General features: G+C 48.2%; 1 protein-coding gene across 1 annotated transcript in view; it reads left to right on the top strand.

Moving 5' to 3' along the window:
* Positions 1–12,292: 12,292 nt before the first annotated feature.
* The window catches only part of PYGM (glycogen phosphorylase, muscle associated), a 28,488-nt gene continuing 21,078 nt past the window's right edge, over positions 12,293–19,702 (top strand). Inside the window, exon 1 of the mRNA XM_083477907.1 lies at positions 12,293–12,731. Within this exon, the coding sequence (XP_083334033.1) occupies positions 12,489–12,731 (243 nt within the window). The 5' untranslated portion in view covers positions 12,293–12,488. The remainder of the gene's footprint in view (positions 12,732–19,702) is intronic.

Below are 19,702 nucleotides of genomic sequence, written 5' to 3' on the forward strand. Positions count from 1 at the left end.
GTTCTTGTTGTGCATCCCTTTCCTTTAAAGGGTGGGGGGAGCAGAGGATTCTGTTTCGGGTGTTTGCTGCTGCCAGTAGGTGGGGGCCAAGTTCTACAACATCAGCTAGATGTGTCCTGAGAATACTCTACTGAGCCATAGGGCTCTTCCCCCGTATGCTACTGGGAGTTATCAGTGAGTCATTTCTGCTTGGAAAAGTTCTACCAAATGGCCCTCATCCACTGTCAACTCCCACTCTTGCCACTTGCTGTTCTTGTCCACTAGTAGAAACATGTGGACAGTCCAGTCAATTTCATCTTTGAAATTACAAATCTCCTTGATCTGCCTGAATGTGTTGGCGTGGTTTCCCTCTCCTTTTACGGATTTCACTTCCTCTAAAACAGAGTTACAACTTTGGACAGGCTTGGGGCCTTCTAGCTAGCTCATTAATGCCTGCCAGTGGCTATTGTGTGTGTGTAGCATCTGAGGCAGTGGGGTCCTTTTGAGCACTCCCCTCTGCTACTGCTGCTTTGGTGGCTCCAGCGAGTGTGAAGTCTGTCCTCTCCACAACAGATTCCTGCAGCGTTTCCACCCATTCAATTTGCTGTTGGTGTCTTTGTGCGTCACCTGAATACAAAAGTGCTCCAAGCAAGAACATTCTGTTCTGAGGCTTAAGGAGTATGCTGGTGTCCCCGTATTAATCAGCCGTTTTAACAGCATTTACCTCACAGAGACGGCAGTTAAAGCCAGTTGCGAGGGATGCTAAAAATGGTGATGCATGCCCACCATTTTTTTTCACTGTTGGGATGCTGTGTTCCTCCTTTCTCTCCCACTGCCCCCCACCCCCAGACTTTACTTGGAAAGAGACATCTTGGTTAAGAACTGGCAAAGCTGTTTGGCTGTACACTTGCCGCTACTGTTCCCCCATGAATATAAAGGTCTCCCCACCCTGTTTCCAGTCTGCATATGAGGGTCAGAATATCAATTAGGAGAAAAGCACTGGCATATTTAACATTTATTTAGGTGGCTTAAGGTGGTATTAAGCCAACTGCAAGACATTCCTATTTCATAACTAGATGGCTGCTCTCTTGTCAATTCTGAGTTGCAAATGGGAGTATCGTAAAACCACTTCCTCTTCCCATTGTGTACTTTAATATAATCCTGGAAAGAAACTTTGTTGGGATATGGGGAAGAAACAAACCCAGGGAGCTGAGCTGGGGAGCCGTTGCTGTCGTATTGGTGGGGGGTGTCTTCCACCCCAAGCACAGGAGTTGAGAGGTAACTTACCTCCCAAGCAGGTTAAAAATGCACAGGAGATAAAACACCCATAAGTGTCCTGGAATCCACACTTTGCTCTTAAGTGGGAATCTGCACAGGTGTGGCCAGACTTTCCTATGGAGACAGTTTGCTCCAAGCTACCCAGGTTGTCTAGTGTTCTGCCAAATCCTGGCTGCAGCAGCCATGTGGTTACATAATTGTGTGAGATCAACCCCTCTGTAAGGGAGGCCTTGAATGCAGTTTCTATTTGTTCCTAGAAGACAAAAAATCAAATTCCAGGATCAAACCATAGAGAGAATTGTAAAAAAATTGTGATGCAGATTTTGTGGCCCATTTGCTATCTTGATGGGGACCTACCTTAAAGCTGACACTAGGGTTACAGAAAATGGGCTTAAGTGTGATTCTGCACACCTGTGCAGAAGAATCTGCCCTCCAAGTCAGGTGGGTCAGGCTGGCATGGCTTGTGAGGGTCTGCAATCCTTAAGGGCTTGTGTAGGCTTCTAAACCGATCAGGTTTCATCTCCAGCCAAGTCACCCAATGCTCTCTGTTTAGCTTTATGCCTGACCTTTGGGCGAAGCCTCATGGCATGCAGCTCACTCCTTGCTTTGCTCTTTAACTGCTTCAAGCATCTGATATAAGATTCAAGTTCCCATCTGAAAGCTCCTAGAGCTTGAAAGAAGCAGTTCACCTAATGGCCTGTCACCTTTTGAGGTGGGTGGTTGTGAGATTCACACCGCAGAGTCAACGGTATCTACTAGGGACTGAAACTGGACTCTGAATGTGCAGAGAAATACTGAACTCTCGGACCAAGTAATGCTTAACCAGCAGAAGTTTGAAAACCAGTTGCTTTTCAATACCCCCCCCCCAATTCGTGCCCATTAACTTTTCAGGCCATCTCGGTGTAGTACTGTCAGTGTAATAGGTTTTGCTATGTAAGCAAATTTTGCATAACTTACTCTGACAGTATGGGGGTAACAAGGTTGCTGAGTGCTTGAGTCCTATTTTTCTTTACTTCTCCTGCTCCCCCTGCCACTCCTTATTTCTGGTCCTCCTCAGACTTTCTAAGATACTGCCATGTTTATTTATGTAAGCATAAAGAATACTGCTCTCAGAGAAGAAGCTACACTAGTCTGTAGCATCAAAAAGAGACAGGTGCTGCTGTAATTACTGATAATGGCACAATTTTCATGCCCACTTTACCAGGTGCTCATCAAGGTTTTCCTCAGTTGGCAAATCTGCATGTGCACAGTTCCCAGAGGTATTGAAATCTTCATTTTAAACAACATGCTAGTCAGAGGCAAATGATTCATCCTGTCGACTATTGTAAAGCTTAAGGTAATACACATTACTTAAAGCTGAGATTCTTGGTAGGCAGAACTGCTCTCTTTATCCCCAGCTTCCAAGTGGTTGAAATGGGGGCTAGGTGTTGTCTGCTTTTAGAGCAACTGTCCCAAAATGCTGAGTGTTGTATAAATTATGCAGATTTGCAGCATAATGCTTGTTTTGCATAATCTGGGAGGGAAGGAGGACTTGAGACACTGGGCTTCCTGTCCACTGGAATTTTTCCCTAGCTAGCTTTGGCAGTGAAGGCTCAGTGGGTTGGATCCAGACTTAAGTTAGTTGTGCTTAGTTCCTGTTTAAATGAACGGGACAACTTGGGGAAGGCCAACCTTTCAATACTTCTTTTCAGTGAGACCCAAACTACTAGGGTGCAAGGCTCGCCAATCTTTTCGATGCAAACCTTAGTCATGACCACTGCTGTGATCTTAGGCACAGTGTGATGGGACCGAAGCATTCAACAAGCAGAGGGAGCACCCTGAATAAGGAGCTGAAGTTTTATTTGCAATAAATAGGTCTGGACACCTCATCTCACTGGGGGATGCTTCAAAACACAACCACACAAACACTGCCTTCCTGATCTAAAGTATGACTTGGGGCAATGTGCTTTTGACATTATTAGAAATGAGCAATGGGAGAATTTTATATTGGCACCCTGGATAACATGGGCAAAAATCTGAGGTTTGCGGTCGATCCAGACAGTGGTCTTGATGTGCTCCTGTGTCTTTGGACTCTGGGGCTGGTGAAAGTGTCTTTCCTCCTACAATTTAGGAAGCTCAACAGTAGCCTAGACCTGGGCTCACATCCCTCATCAGCCATGAAGGTGACTGGCTGTTCCTGGCCCGGTTACCGACAGACCAGGCCTTGTCCTCTAAATCCTCCAAGTTCATGGCACTGGCAAGTGCCGCAGATGACGCCATCGCTCCTGCTGTGAAGACAACCCAAGCGCCGTGCATGCCACCCCTCCCTGTGTTCATCCTGCATCAATGCAGATACGCCCCCGATATTGCAAGAGAAGCAGGAGCTGGCTGGCTTCGCTGATCAGCTGGTCAGTCTCGGAGACCTCATCTCATCAGCTAGATCCAATAAAGGAAAGTCAAGAGCAGGCTACAGCCCCCACCTTCTCTGGCTGCAGGCGCCAGGTGTCATAATCCTGTTACTTCTTCAAGCTCAGCCCCAGCTAAATTTGGGATGCCTTGCACAGCAGGAGGTGAGCAAAGTGCACCTGTGCCAACCAGGACAATGTCGGGTGGAGAGGTGATCAAGAGCCATTAGCTTTGCAAGGGATGAGAAGAGCTGGCCACTCCTCTTTCACGAGAGGAGGCTGCCTGTTGTCCTTACCAGCCCATCACGGCTATTTCCCTGGCCCGGGTGTTGTGTGCTGTTAATTGTCCCTTGCATCAGCTCCTCTTTCTCTTGGGATAGTGAGGCATTTATTAGTGCCCAAAAATGTTTCCAGGTGTGACATTGGTGGGTTTGATGCCATAGCACAGATGCAGAAAGTCATAAGAGTCCGACGGGTTCCTGGAGCCCATCTAGTTCAACCTCTGGTCAGTGCAAAGAACCCAGAGCTAGAACGGATGGTGGCACAGCCTCTGCTTGTTGACACCCCTCCCCAGCCAGGGAGAGAGCCCACCCCCAACTAGGTCACTGGTTGTCAACACCCTTTCCTCACATAACTTGTTTCCATGTCCTTCTCGCCATCTTCACTGGCCGCCTCTGGATCTGATGTGGTTTGCAAATTATCATTGTTAAAAGTGTAGCATATGAAACTGGACACAGTCTTGTGCTTGATTGAGATCTGATAGTGAAGAAGATCTAAATATGACTCCTCATGGCTTGGGAAAAAGACACCTTAAAAAAAGAATTTAGATTTTATATATTGCAAGTAGTTCATAAAAGCAACACAATGACACAAAAACTACAATAACAAGGTAAACTAAGCAAGTGGGAAAGAGTGAACATCATAACTCAGGAGATAAGAAGTTATTGTAAAAAAGTAAACTGTCTTCTCAGTTGTTAGTGATCAACGTTCAAGCTGCTCTGTGTTGTCTAAATAACCAAAGTTTGTTGTTCATAAAGTTCCATGGGTAGCCGGAGGATGAAAAATGCCATTGGATGCAACTATATTCAGAAAACTTGTACCATGCATATGTAAAACATACCTGCTTCTGGCCCCTTTCTTTGTGCTTTCACCTTAAAGGTTAAATATTCCTTTCAAGCAATTTGCCAACATTCCTTGTACCAAACAGTAGGTTTGAATGGGGTTGCTTCCAATGTCTTCCAATTACTAACCTAGCTGCCACTATGCAAAAAACTATTAAATCTTTAAAGAGGATAGTTTGATAAGAATCATCAAATATTGATAGTAGAGCTAATTGAGGGTTCGTCTGTATTTTTTTAAAAAATAGTTATTTGAGCTACAGTCGTACCTTGGATCTCAAATGCCTTGGCTCCTGAACAAATCGGCTCCTGGACAATTGAAAACTAGAAGTGAGTGTTCTGGTTTTTGAACAATTTTTGGAAGTTGAACATCTGACGGGGCTTCCGATTGGCTGCAGGAACTTCCTGCAGCCAATCAGAAACCATGCTTTGGTTTTTGAATGTTTTGGAAGTTGAATAGACTTCCGGAACAGATTCCATTTGACTTTCAAGGTACGACTGTATTTTGTTGAAAATGAACCAGAAGGTGAATGTTTTTTACAGGACCACCATGTGTGAAAAAATGTACATCTCTCTCCACAGTTTCTCTCTTTTGCTACACTTTGGGGTGCTCCTTTGTCGTGATTTCAGCTTCTGCTGCTTCCCTGTTGGATCTTTTGTCTGCTTTTGCAGGTTCCCTTCAGATCAAGAAGCAGCAGCCTTCTAGTGACTCCTGCTCAGTGGTGACTTGTCTCCATGGCCCCAAACCAGGCAGATCCAGGATTAAGATCCCATCTTTGGAGGAGATTTTTTTTATTGTGGGGGGAGCTGAGCTGGAGAGCTGAAAGTGATGAAAGCACAAAAGGCAGAATCAAGGGGCTGCAAGTAGCTCACACCCATTGATTTTGATGGGTCTACTCTGAGTAGGGCTAGCATGGGATACAACTGCTAGGTTTGGAAACCAGCAGTGCTGCAGTGGAGAGCCAGAAGGGGAAGTGAAGTGGCTGAAACAGGTGAGAACACTGTCTAATGTTTGGTGGCAAAAGCTGGCAAGACTACATCTCCCAGGATGCCGTGGGGGCAACAGGGCAGAACCGAGCGACTGGCCTGAAGCTGTGCTAAATCTGGTGCAGCGGTTGCTGCCCCTGGCCAAGTAACACAACCTTCCCCTGAAAGCTGCTATATTTATAGGGATGTGGATGGCCTTGAGTGGCAGGCGCAGGCTTCTCTCAGCTTGGCAATAGCTTGAAGCCGGAGCAATTGCCCAAACCTTGCAGGAGAGAGACAGAACCCAGGGCCTCTACCTTAGGGCAGCCTCAGGCTTGCTGCTCTCGACTTCCCTTCAGCATCTGTCAAATGGGCACATGCACTGCTGACAGGACAGGACCCTTACAGTGAGTCACACCATTGGTTCATCTAGCTCAGGATTTTCTACACTGGCTGGCAGCGTCTTTCCAGGGCTTCAGCTGGGACAAGTCCCATCCCTACCTGGAGATAATGCCAAGGATTTAACCTGGAACCTTTTGCAAACAAAGCAAATCCTCTGCTGTCGAGCTACTGCTCTTCCTAACATGATGGGAGATTTAAATGGCAGTTCCTGGCAGAGGATTGCTGCTGCCCTCAGTTTGGGGGTGGGGGTTCACCAGAGCACTATCCTGCCAATTGACCCACACAATCCAGACATCTGCATCACCAACAGCAGCAACAGGGAAGGAAGTGATCATCAAAACGTAACTTGGAGGCTAGGAAGACCAGTGGTGTCTAGCAAGTGAACTGCTCCAGGTCTAGACAAAAGTTAAACCAACTTCTGCAGAATCCCTGGAAGGATCCACTGGAAGAAAATGTTTCGGGAGAGGGCCATAGCCCAGTTGTGGTCAAGCACATTGTTTGCAGGCCATAGTTCCCAAGCTGAACCCCAACCAGCATCTCCTGGTGGGGCTCAGAAAGATTCCTCTCTTCCTGAGACTCTGGACAGCAGCTGCCAGTCTGTGTAGGCAATACTGAGCTGGATAGACCAATCCAGTTTAAGGCATCATGATCCCAGTGAATGGCGACCCCAGTAAGATTGGGCTGTCAACCTCCGGCTATCCTTCAGCACAAAGCTAGCAGGGGGAATCTGTTGTGTCATCATTGACCCTGGGAGTGGGATGAAGAGTGCTGAGGGACAAGTCGTGGTTTGCATTTTGGGACGGGGAAAATTTCTGCCCATTCCTGGAGCCACTCCTTTGCTGCAGCTGCAAAGAGCAAAGCCAGGATTCAGTCCCCGGATGGTTTGTTTGTAGCAGTGTGAGGGATTGAGAACATTGACTGGAGAGATTAGACTGGTAACAAGATTAGAGAGAGAAATTGAGTGAAATTAGGTAGACTGATGATAAGGATCAGGGGAAAGAGAATTAGGAGGAAGAGCATTAGAAGCTCAGATAAAAGAGGATTACAGGGAAAGCGGGGAGGAAGAAAGAGGTGGGAATCAGTTCTAGGCGGGCAGGAGATTTACCGGGTGTTACAGGGGTTTTCACAGTAGTGTGTGTGTGTGTGCGCGCGCGCGCGTGTGCGTGTATGAATCAAGCCCTACCCCCCCTGCCCCCACCCCCTCACCTCTGGACTGTTGACAGCAACTCCCCAGCTATTTATTGAATAATCTTAACTGCTTGGGGCTGGTTGTCGGCAATAGATTATTGATAATCAGTGTAGTCTCTGTTAGGGAAATTAAAAGGAAATTAAATGGGAGAAAAACGGCCTAGGGACAGGAGGGGCTTGGTGCTGCTGGCATAAAGGTGGTGTGGAGCTCTGCAGGGTAGGGAACAGGAGACAGGAAGCACAGGCAGTGTGTGAATAGCAAGTCCAGGGCAGAGGCGAGATACAAAGTGGGAGACTTGCAAATGTATCAAAACCAGGTCTTCTTTTAAGTTGTGCATGCAGGGTCACCTTCCTGAAGCACCCCATGCCCTGCTCCTCACCTGCTCCTATGCTGTTGCTGAGTCTTGTCTTTCGCAGTCTGAACATTGGCTGTAGCTCCTCTACAGCTTCCCTGTTCAGTTCTTGGGTATCGTGAAAGGGAAAGCTTTAAGATTCTTTCCATGCTATAGGGGGGCTTGGATTTGGGTCTAGTTGGTTTGCCTTTTTCATACGTTTATTTTACTATAGACTTTCCCAGCATGCAGTAAAGACAGGCTTGCAAGTCACTGCCTAAACAAATTCTGCATTTGCAACAGGACTATTGTAGCAATACAGATCTACCTGCTTACCATTACCTCCAAACATTTGTCAGCATCTGGAATTGGGGCTTAGGTCTGTGGATTGGGGGGGGGGGTGCATTGGTTCAGGGGAGACCCAAGCCCTATTGCACACCCTCCTGAAAACCAAGCAGAGTGTAACCTCCCCCTCCACCCGCTCACCGGTCATGTTGTTGTCAAGACACCCACTCAACACCATCCATGCCAGAGGAGGCCCAAAATAGAAAAGAATGTTGCTGGGCAGTTTTCCTCCACTGATCTCTTCGGGGGTCGGCAGGGTGGCTGAGTGGCACCTGCTTGTCATAACTCAGGCTGGGGAGGGAGGATTTTGAGGCTTTGCTTGCCCAAAAGGGAGGAGCTGGGCAGGGACTGTAGGGATTGCCTTGATCAAAGTGGGGTTCATCTCATTCAGCATTTGGTTGCTCTCCTTGTGCCTCTAGAAAGCTCAAAGCTCCACCCCCCACTCAGAAAAGTCTCAGGAACCCAAATACATAGTCATAGAATAATAGAGTTGGAAGGGACCCTGAGGATCATGTAGTCCAACCCGAAAATGCACAATAAGTGCAAAAGCAGTCAATGGACAGGCAAAATGACAGCAATGAATAAGCCACAGGCCCTGAAACCTCTACTGCTGAATTTTATTAAAATGTCTCAAATGGTCTTCTTGGAGGAAAGATGGGAGATCAATGTGATAGATATAGATAGATAGATAGATAGATAGATAGATAGATAGATAGATAGATGATAGATAGATAACCTGCACGGACTGTAGTTTATAAATGCAGAAAAAGCTTTTGACAGAGTGATGTGGAGACATTTATTTCAAGCAGTGTATAAAATGGGAGTGCGTTCTACTTTTGCTTCCTGGATTAAGTTGATTTATTTGAATCCTACTGCCTCAATATGCATAAGTGAAGCAAATCCAGAAACCTTCACATTACCTCCATAATAGGATCTTTGGCCAAAGCTAATAAACCAGAACAAAGATTTTCAGGGATGAAACAGGGAATCTAAAAAGAAAGCTGTATGAGGATGATCAAGTACTGATCTCAAAAGATGAGAAGAATAATTTGAACCTCTTTTAAAGACGCTAGACAAATTTGGACAAATCTCACGCTATAAGTCAGAGTGGTTTGGCTATCACTTGCAAAACATTACAAAATATAAAACTGCATTCTGCCCACAGAAAATATCAGGGGCAGGACTGGCTTTTCCCAGCATAAAATGATTTTACAATGCCTAACCATTTGAAAATGTGGTTGGCTGGGTTGCCATTTGTCCTCTTTTTCCAGGACACACGCTCTTTTTCATGGGTAGAACGATCCATAGCAATCCATAGTTAAAAGTAGAAGTTGGCAAATATGTCCTCTTTTTCACTCTTCAAAATATGGCAGTCCTAAACACCACCATTACAAAATTAAAACAAAATGAAAATGACTGAAATAAAAAAGTACACTCTGGAACATCAGTTAAACTATTAATTCAAATTGGGGTAAGGAAATGTGTTAATTGAATTAAGAGCAATGATAAAAGGCCTTGTCAAAACATACCATCAAGTTGTGTGTGACAGAGGGTTCTCCTTTCATTCAGTAACTTCAGGTACAGCATATAATAAGCAACTTATTGAGAATGTTTGGGGCATTGATAGATAGTACAAATTTTGAATCACTGGCTTTTAGAAACAATAAGCTGAAAGGAACCTCAGGGACAAATGTATAATATAATATAATCACATAATTGGAAACATTTCAGCACAAATTCCAATTAAAGTGGAATGTGGATATGCACAGTAATATATCTTGATAAAAGTGGACCTGGGCTTGGAAGAACACTTATAAATTTGCATAATGCCTAAATATTTTTTCATATATAAAATCATGGCTCACTGGTATTTTAACCCCTCCCCCCCAACTGGAGTGAACATGATATATGCAACAATAAACAGCCCGCAATGTAGATGCAAAACCCTGCAAAGGCAAACATCCTCCACATCATTTGGGAATGCCCACTAATCAAAATGTTTTGGGTGCTTATATTAATAGAAGCAAAGTACAGTGATACCTTGGGTTAAGAACTTAATTTGTTCTGGAGGTCCGTTCTTAACCTGAAACTGTTCTTAACCTGAGGTACCACTTTAACTAATGGGGCCTCCCACTGTTGCCGCACAATTTCTGTTCTCATCCTGAAGCAAAATTCTTAACCCGAGATACTATTTCCGGGTTAGCAGAGTCTGTAACCTGAAGTGTCTGTAACCCGAGGTACCACCGTAAAACAAATATTGGCCAGGATCTCCCCAGAGCTCCATTTGTAATATTAATACCTGAATACCTTCCAACCCGTCGCTCGGTCCCAGCGCCTGCCAACCTAGCAGTTTGAAAGCACCCCTGGGTGCAAGTAGATAAATAGGGACCGCTTACTAGCGGGAAGGTAAACGGTGTTCCGTGTGCTGCGCTGGCTCGCCAGATGCAGCTTGTCACGCTGGCCACGTGACCCGGAAGTGTCTGCGGACAGCGCTGGCTCCCGGCCTCTAGAGTGAGATGAGCGCACAACCCTAGAGTCTGTCAAGACTGGCCCGTACGGGCAGGGGTACCTTTACCTTTACCTTTTTACCTTCCAACCAGGAAATGACAGCCGATGTACAGGCAGCAGCAAAATGGTAATCCGCAAAAATGGAGGAAATTCCTCGTCCTCCAGAGGGAAATTATTGGCTCTGGGAGGCGCCTAAACTCACAAGGTTGGTGATGAGAAAGAAGGCAGGAGAATGGAAGGTGTCTTGATTGAAAAAAATGGAACTTGGTTGTATTTTACCCGCATCAGAAAGTGCAAGGGAAAATAAATTTGTATCTGCTATTTGGAGGCATTTGGGGGAAATTATTAAGTTTAACCCTTAATATAGCAGACTCTGAACGAGCAAGCAGTGTGGGATAAAAAACCTGTATATATTTAGCTATTGATCCCATCCTTATTTATTGATATCTAGCAAGGGAGGTTATTTGAAACTCAAGTACTATCTCACGCAGAGTCTTCTATTGCCTTATGAATAATAATAAGAATCCCAATTCCTGCATTGCAAGGGGTTGGACTAGATGACCCTTTGGGACCCTTCCAGGGTTTCCAACTTGAATAAAATATTGGGGGGGTGCAGGTAAGTCCCTCCCTGCATAATCAATCACTTTACACAGCATATGCACACTATTTGAATGACAATGTCCATCAACTTGGGGTGGGGTGGGGCTGGCCCATGGGCACAGCCAGGGGTTGTAGGGGTCAGCTGCCCCCCATCAAGTAAAAAAATAATAATAAAAAAAATACTTGACTAACTGACCACTTGCATTGCAGATAATTTGGTTCTGCCCCCCCAACATGAAGCCTGCCCTCTCTAAAATAAATCCTGGCTACGCCCATGGCCTGGCCCCCTCAAATATTTTATTGGGTGTGTGTGTGTCAAAGAGATCCCAGCTCACAGGGTCCGTTCCAGCTCTTCTGTGACTGCAGTACAGTGGTACCTTGGTTGTCAAATGTCTCGGTACTCAAACAACTTGGAACCCAACACTGCAAACGCAGAAGTAAGTGCTCCAGTTTGCGAACTTTTTCCGGAAGCTGAACATGCTCCGTTTTGAGTGCCACACTTCTGTTTTGAGTGTTACGCTGAGGTCTGTTTTTGCTATTTATTTTGCGCTTTTGTTTTTGCGATTCTTTTTGTTTTGTTTTTGTGACTGTGTGGAACCCAGTTCAGCTACTGATTGATTGATTGATTGTGTGGCTGCAGTACAGTGGTACCTCGGGTTACATACGCTTCAGGTTACATACTCTTCAGGTTACAGACTCCGCTAACCCAGAAATAGTGCTGCAGGTGAAGAACTTTGCTTCAGGATGAGAACAGAAATCATGCAGCGGCAGTGCAGCGGCAGCAGGAGGCCCCATTAGCTAAAATGGTGCTTCAGGTTAAGAACAGTTTCAGGTTAAGAACGGACCTCCGAAACGAATTAAGTACTTAACCCGAGGTACCACTGTACATTGTTTATTGCTTTCATTTTATGGAATAATGGTCTCGTTAGTAAAATTCATGTTAAATTGCTGATTTAGGGGTTGTTTTTAAAAGTCTGGAACGGATTAATCCATTTTGCATTACTTTCTATGGGAAAGCGTGCCTTGGTTTTGGAAAGCTTTGGTTATGGAACGGACTTCTGGAACGGATTAAGTTCGAGAACCAAGGTACCACTGTGGTTCCCGATTCAGAGCTGCAGCCTCTGGGCTCTCTCTCCCCATGAGGCGTAGGAGGGGCGGGGGATTCCCTGGGCGCGTGGGCGGGGTCGAAGGCGCGAGGGGGCGGTCCTTCCCCCCCTCCTGAATAATGCAGCAGGGGCCGGGGGTTTAATAGCGCCCCAGGGGAGGGGCTTGGGGCGCATTTGCTGGTGCCGAAGCGGAGAGCGCAGCGCCCCGGAGCCCGCCCCGTCGAGTCCTCCTCCTGCCATCTACCTAGCCGCCCGCTCCGCGCCACTCTCCCTGCCGCCAGGATGTCTCGGCCACTGTCCGACCACGAGAAGCGCAAGCAGATCAGCGTGCGGGGCTTGGCGGGCGTGGAGAACGTGACGGACCTGAAGAAGAACTTCAACCGGCACCTGCACTTCACCCTCGTCAAGGACCGCAACGTCGCCACCCCGCGCGACTACTACTTCGCCCTCGCCCACACCGTCCGCGACCACCTCGTCGGGCGATGGATCCGCACCCAGCAGTACTACTACGAGAAGGACCCCAAGGTGGGAAGGAGGAGGAGATCAAAGGAGCGCGGGAGGGGGGAGAGGTCCGGAGGGGGGAGGGGCTCGTGGCCCCCAGCCGAGGGAGGACCCTGGGCCCATAGGAGCCCCCCCCAAAAAAAATTGAGTCCGCCCACAAGTTTATGGGTATTGACATTCAAACAGTATAGGTGAGCTCCTTCATTTGATCAATATACGGGGCGGTGCTTACTTGCCGCCCCCCCAATATTTTATTTAAGTTGGCGCCCCTACCTGGGCCGGTGGAGGGGTGTGGGTGTCCGCTCAGGGTTGCCCCCCCTCCAAAGTCGGCTGGGGGAGGGAGCAAGGAGTTTACTCCGTTCCTTCAGTGAGACTAGACGGTGACCTGGGAGGAAGGATTGGGGAGGGGGAATACTTTTTTTGGGGGTGGGTTGCTCCTTCAAGTACTGTCTGTGGAGCGTCCGCCTCCTGTCTGACCTTTCGCACTCCGTGCCTTCTTCGAACTGGTGTCAGCCTCCCCCCCCCCCCGCGCTCCTCCCGGTGTCTTATTCCGGACCCCCCCGCGTGCCCTTTGCATGTCTGGGTTCCAGCAAGCTCCAGCCTCTCGCTCCCGGTGGCTCCAGGTGTCGAAGCTGCCCCTCCGGAGGGCGGGGCGACAGGGGAGGTGGGGTATCCAAGCCAGTCTTCGGTCGGGGGTATTAATAGCTGCTTAAGACGCTTCCCCGCCGCCTGCGGGAGAGAGAGGCCACCTGCTCCCATCCGCGGGTCAGGATGGAGGGCCAAAAAGCCCCAAGACGCCCACCTGAAGCTTGGAGAGCAAAACCCCTTCTGTTAGGGGGAGAACTTCTGCATGCCAAGCAGGTGTTCCACCCCAAGGCTGCAGCCCTTCGCTTTGAGCTCTGCAGGCCTCAGGTGGCAGGTGAGGGAAAGAAATGCAACCCCCCCCTCCCAGTTTCCATCCAGTAGTATTCAGAAACATTGCTGCCTTCCGCCATTCTGGCTAGCAGCCATCAACAGCCCCCCACTCAATTAATATGTCTACTCCTCCGTTAAAGTCATCCATGTGGGTGGCCTCCTGCAGCAGGGAGTTCCATAGTTTATGTTCTGTGTGGGTCACTAAGCTGACCTGGCTTCAGGTTCAAAGACCAAGCAAAGCAGCCCCCCCCAACTTTCATTCCGCACACCCAGGTGCATTTGAGCATCCAGGAGATCTGCCCCCCCACCCCAATTTCAGCCTTCCAGAGATTGGGGTGGGGGTAGGGGTAGGGGTGGGGTCTCCAGGTATCTGCCTCCCTCTCTCTGCATCACAAAGGGATGGGCCCGGCCAGGGGAGGCAGCTCCTTCCCGTCCTCTTTAAATTTAGCCCAGCCTGACATTTGCTGTGAACTTTTGCCATTTAATTTCGGGATAGGCCTGTGTCAGCAGCACCAGGGCTCCGGGGGAAGGACACCAGATACAGCTGGCAGAAGCAGACCCAAGATGGGCCGGTCTCGGCTTGCGGAGCTTGGAAAGGTCAGCCGGCCGGTGGAGGAACAGCAGCAGCAGCGGTGGTGGGCCTTGCGTTCTGGTTCTGGAGGGGTACCTGGCCGCAGGTTCCTTCTGCCAGAGGAAACACCTTTACTTTGCGATGCCTCCTTGCCTGCTGCCCATTCCCAGCATATCAAAAAGGGGCTTAGTTTGTGCTGGCAACCACACCAGTGCTGTGGCTGAGTCCCAGGACGTAGAATCAAAGAATGTGAGAGTCTGAAGGGGGGTCTGGGAGGTCATCCAGCCCAACCCCCACCGCAGCGCAGGGTGCAAGCTGGACTTTGGCATCCCTGATGGCTGGTTGCCCAGTTTCTGCTTAAGTAGCTCTAGCAAAGGAGAGGAAGGGAGAGGGAGCACTCACGACCCCCCTGAGGCAAGGCCGCCCCACTGGCCAAGGGCTCTTCCTATTAGGAAAGTTGCCTTGATGTTTAGCCAAAATCTGCTCTTTCCCTGCAATCTCCACTCTTTGGTTCATGTCTGCTAGCTCTCCAAAGAAACCCAGATTGTGCCCCCCCCCCCCATTTACAGAGAGGGGTTTAAGAATTAGAGACGTATGAAGCAACAAACAATAGGAGTGCCTCTGAGAATGCTCAGAGTGTCACAGTCATTCCTGAGGACAAGGATTCATCTGGAGTGAGAAATGCCAAGGGTGACCTGCCCTGGACTCCGGCTCTGCTCATTCCAGCTGTGTGGAGGAGGCTGGGTCTCCTCCATCTGCCACTGGTGGGAAGTCATTCTCGCAGAGCCACGATGCTGCCGCTGCTGAGTAAATTTACTTTAAGTTGAGGACCAGAGTGGTCAGAGGACAGGAGAGATTTTGCTCCAAACCTCTACTCCAGGAGTGAGCAAACTTTTTCAGCAGGGGGCCAGTCCACTGTCCCTCAGACCTTGTGGGGGGCCGGACTATTTTTTTTTGGGGGGGGGGAAATGAACAAATTCCTATGCCCCACAAATAACCCAGAGATGCATTTTAAATAAAAGCACCCATTCTACTCATCTAAAAACATGCTGATTCCTGGGCTGGATTGAGAAGGCGATTGGGCCGGATCTGGCCCCCGGGCCTTAGGTTGCCTACCCATGCTCTACTCAGTCACTCTGCCCACTGGGCAACCTTAGTCTCTCTTTTAGCCTAATCTCCCTCATAGGGTTGTTGTGAAGATAAATTGAGGGAGAACCCTGCAAACTGCCTTAAGCTCAATGGAGAAAAGGCAGAATATAAATTATTATTATTATTAGGAGGAGGAGGGAGCCTGCAACAAAATGTTGCAGTGTGGCATGTGCTGCACTTCAGGGTTCCAGCCGATCAACTCTGCCATTTTCCAGCACGTTCTCTTTCCTTCCTCTGGGTCCCCACCCCTCCAGTAGCATTCTGATTATATCATGCACAGTTCTTATTTGGCTGTGGTTATGTTTGTTTCTTTGTTTTTGCAGAGTGGGGTCTCTAATAAATGTTTTCTGTACTTCTGCAAACTCTGCATTTCCCCAACCCTACAGATACTTTCTGAGTTTGAATGGTTGGTGACCTTTTGATTATGTAAGGGTCCATACCCAGAGAAATCAAGCTAGCTAATGGTATCTGCGGTATGCGTGTGCATTCAAGCAGGGCTGAACTCACTGGAGGAATGGTAGGCTGTAGATCACATGTATAAATAAATATATTAGTGCTGCTAATGGTTAGTAAGACGTGGTAGTAAGCCTGGGCACCAACAAAGGTCCCTTAGATGGAGCTTCTTCTTGAGGGGATGAGTATTTTGCAAGCACTCAGCTGGAGAATGCCAAGAGTTCGGCTGGTGGCAGGATGTCCTATCCCAGGCATTGACCACACTGGGAATCCTGCTGTTCAGAAATGTTTTTGGTCGCACATTTAGTGCGGGGAAATGATCTGCAATGAGCACTTTAAGTGGAGCGACAGAATATGTGTAGGAGTAGGAAAGCAGGGTGCCTCTGAGCATGTACAGAGTGCCTGTGTCCCCCCTAACAGCACCATCTAGTGCATCTTCCTCAGAAGCAAAGTCCTTCTGCGTTCATTCCTCAACTCGGGCTTACGTGCTAGCGCATGTGCCTAGGGCTGCAGCCTGAGTAACTCTACCCAGTTCCCAAAATATCCAGGAATCGAGATTAGGATAGCATTGCAAATAAACTCACATTTACTAGCATTGCCTGCTTCTCTGCTGCCGGCCTGTGTCAGCCAGCCATTGAGAAACAAACTAACACTATTTTCGCCCCCAAAGAAAATGTGCCCTAAAACTGAGCAAACATTTGTAAAGTTTTGCTGCCTGTTCTATCTCTTTATCTCTATCTATCTCACATTGCTTTTTGAATATCTCAGAGGCATTCCTTACTGGACACAGGCTGATCCAGATGAGGAGAGGCTGGGCTTATCAGGAGGTGGGATCTGCTTGCCAGATTGAAGCCCCTCTAACAATGCTGACACAATACTACATACCGTATTTTTTGCTCCACAAGGCGCACCGGACCATAAGGCGCACCTAGTTTTTAGAGGGGGAAATCAAGAAAGAAAATATTATTCCCCCCCCCCCCCAAGCTCCAAAGAGCAAAGAAGCCAAGACAGCGAGCGGGATCCATCCTGCTGGCTGTCTTGGCTTGTGCCATAGCCGCATGCAGCCTCTCCCAGCCGGAGAGGTTGCACGGTGCTAAAGAGGAAGCCAAGACAGCGAGAGGGATGGATCCTGCTCGCTGTCTTGGCTTGTGCCATAGCCGTGCGCAGCCTCTCTGGCCGGGAGAGGCTGCGCGCGACTATGGCAATTCCCCCACCTCCCGCAAAAAGCCCACAGGAGCTGCACACCCTTTAAGGAGTGCGTGGCTCCTGCGGGCTTTTCTACAAGGAGGGAGAAGGGACTGACTGGCCGCGTCAGTCCCTTCTCGCTCCTGGGGAAAAGCTCGCAAGAGCCGCACGGAGCTTGTGTGTGGCCCTTGGGGGCTTTTCCTGCCTGCCTCCCCCCTGCATTCGCTCCATAAGATGCACACACATTTCCCCTTACTTTTTAGGAGGGAAAAAGTGCGTCTTATGGAGCGAAAAATATGGTGAAGATAATACATTGATGTGTTGTTTTCTAAAACTTCAGAGAGCTTTGCTTACATTATCTCCATCCTTATAACACCCTTTCCCAGTCCACCCCTGTTGTTCCCCTGCATGTGGGCTGAACCCAGCCATGGCTGGTTGGCCCCCCAAGTACCATGTGGCTGAGTGTCCTACCTCACAGAGGACAGTCCTCTTCCAAGTTCTGTTTAAATCTAAAAGAACTGCAAGAAAGGAGAGCAGCTGGGCAGAAGGTGGGTGGAGGCCTTGAAGCCAGTGTGGCCTAGTGGTTAGAATGTCTGGTTGGGACCTGGAGGACCAATGCTCAAATCCCCACTCAGCCATGAAGTAATAATAATAGTAGTAGTAATAATAATAATAATAATAATAATAATAATAATAATAATAATAATAATTTTATTCTTCGCCCATCTGACTGGCTTTTCCCAGCCACTCTGGGCGGCTTCCAACAAAATATTAAAATACAGTAATCCATCAAATATTAAAAGCTTCCCTAAACATGGCTGCCTTCAGATGTCTTCTGAAAATCTGGTACTGTAGTTGTTTATTTCTTTGACATCTAGTGGGAGGGAGTTCCACAGGGCGGGCGCCACTACTGAGAAGGCCCTCTGTCTGAAGCTCTGTGGGGAGTGACCTTGAGCTTGGTCACTGTTTCTCAGTCGAATCTACCTTACAGGGTTGTTGTTGTGGGAGTTAAATGAGGAGACGAAGAACCATGTATGTCACCTTGAGCTCTTCCTGAAAAATAGTGGGACAGAAATGCAATCAGGGCTTTTTTCCCCCAGCCAGAACTCAGTTCCGTCACCTCTCAGGTGGGTGCCATTGCCATTATAAGTGGGGTGTTCATAGTGAGTTCCAGCACCACCTCCTCCTCCTTATTATTATTAAAATAGCACTGAATGCACTATAGAGAGCACACCAAGCAGGCATATAGGCTGGCTGGTCTGCCGTTGGTGAGATGCATTACTTTTCTATGTAACTTATAATATTTCTAAATTTGCACCTATAACATCCAAAAAGAGATGTTGCCTTTATCTCTCTTTTTTGCAATGCAGAAGTGGCCACACAGCTAGCACCTAAGTTCCTGGTAGAATAGAGGGGAACTGTCAAGAGAGGGACCTGTAGCCCTTGCTTGGCAGGCGGGCAGAAAGGGCCACGCTTGATCCCTGGCATCTCCAGGGGTGAGTAGATAAAAGGTCTGTGTGTCACCCCTGGAGGCTGAGGTGGACAAGCTGCCTGTTCTGATACAAGGCAGCTTCCTGTGCTCCCAGGAGGGACCACTGGCACACAGCAGAGGCTGGATTCAGCCCCTGGGTAGGGCTGGAAAAGACTTCTTTTTGTAAGGCTGGAGAGCTGCTGCAAGTTTGTGTAGATCAGAGGTAAGCGATGTGGTACCTCTCATCAGCCCCTGCAGGCAGCACAGCCAATGGCCAGGGTGATGGAAGCAGCGGCAGACTTGGGTCTTTCAAATTCCCGCAGCACCCTGTGCAAGGCCAAAATGTGGTCCCTCCAACCTCTCGCCTTCCGTTCTGCTCAATTCACTATGTTGTAGCTGCGGCGCCCCCTAGGCTCAGTGTCCAGTGCGGCAGAACTGGTCACACTGCCCTAAGTCCGCCTCTGATGGGGGCTGTAGTCCAATAACACCTGGAGGTTATATGGGTCAATAGCATGACTCACTGTGTCCCTATGTAAATCAGCCTTTTATCCAAAACTGTGAGGACTGGAGCCTCCTTTTGGTTTTTTTTAGCTAGATCAGCCAATAGCCTGATTTGGTATAAGGCAGTTTAATAGGGGCTGTGTGGCTCACATCTGCTGCTTTCAGCCAGTGGCTCAGGCAGGCCTTATAAATTACAAATTCGAAATCATGAAACAGAAATGCAAATTGTGAAATAAGGCTGCAGTTCTAGACGTACTTACCTGGGATTAGCTGTGTTGATCACACTGAGTCTTTATTTCGGAGCCGACATGTGTGGAATGATACAGTCAATCTGGTACTGATGAGCTATAAAACAAATGGGCCATATCTGCTGAAGAAGAGGGCGCGTCGTTATGCCAATAATGAACAAAGCGTTTTAAAGATAAGTGATTGTGCCCTTGCTTGCCCCCTGCACCCCATCTATGACTTGCTTTCTCCACTGGCAGCTGCACCCATGTAGCATTCTGCTGGTGCATCAGGGAGTTCTACCAGTGCTTAGTTCATGCCAGGGGCATGTCTTGAGTGCCCCCAAAGCAGTGGGGCTCTTCTGCTGCTCCCCAGAGCCCCTCAGCCTGTAGGGAGCGGGATCCTGCCTCCAGTCTTGACCACTCAGACCTTCAAGGAATTTGCTTCTTCCCACCTGCGTGACAAAGTCTCGCTGCCACGAATGAGGCACAGTAAATTGAGCAATGGTGGTTTAGGCTTTAGTTT

The sequence above is a fragment of the Podarcis liolepis genome (assembly GCF_965112155.1).
Source record: "Podarcis liolepis genome assembly, chromosome: 15".
NCBI lineage: Eukaryota > Metazoa > Chordata > Lepidosauria > Squamata > Lacertidae > Podarcis > Podarcis liolepis.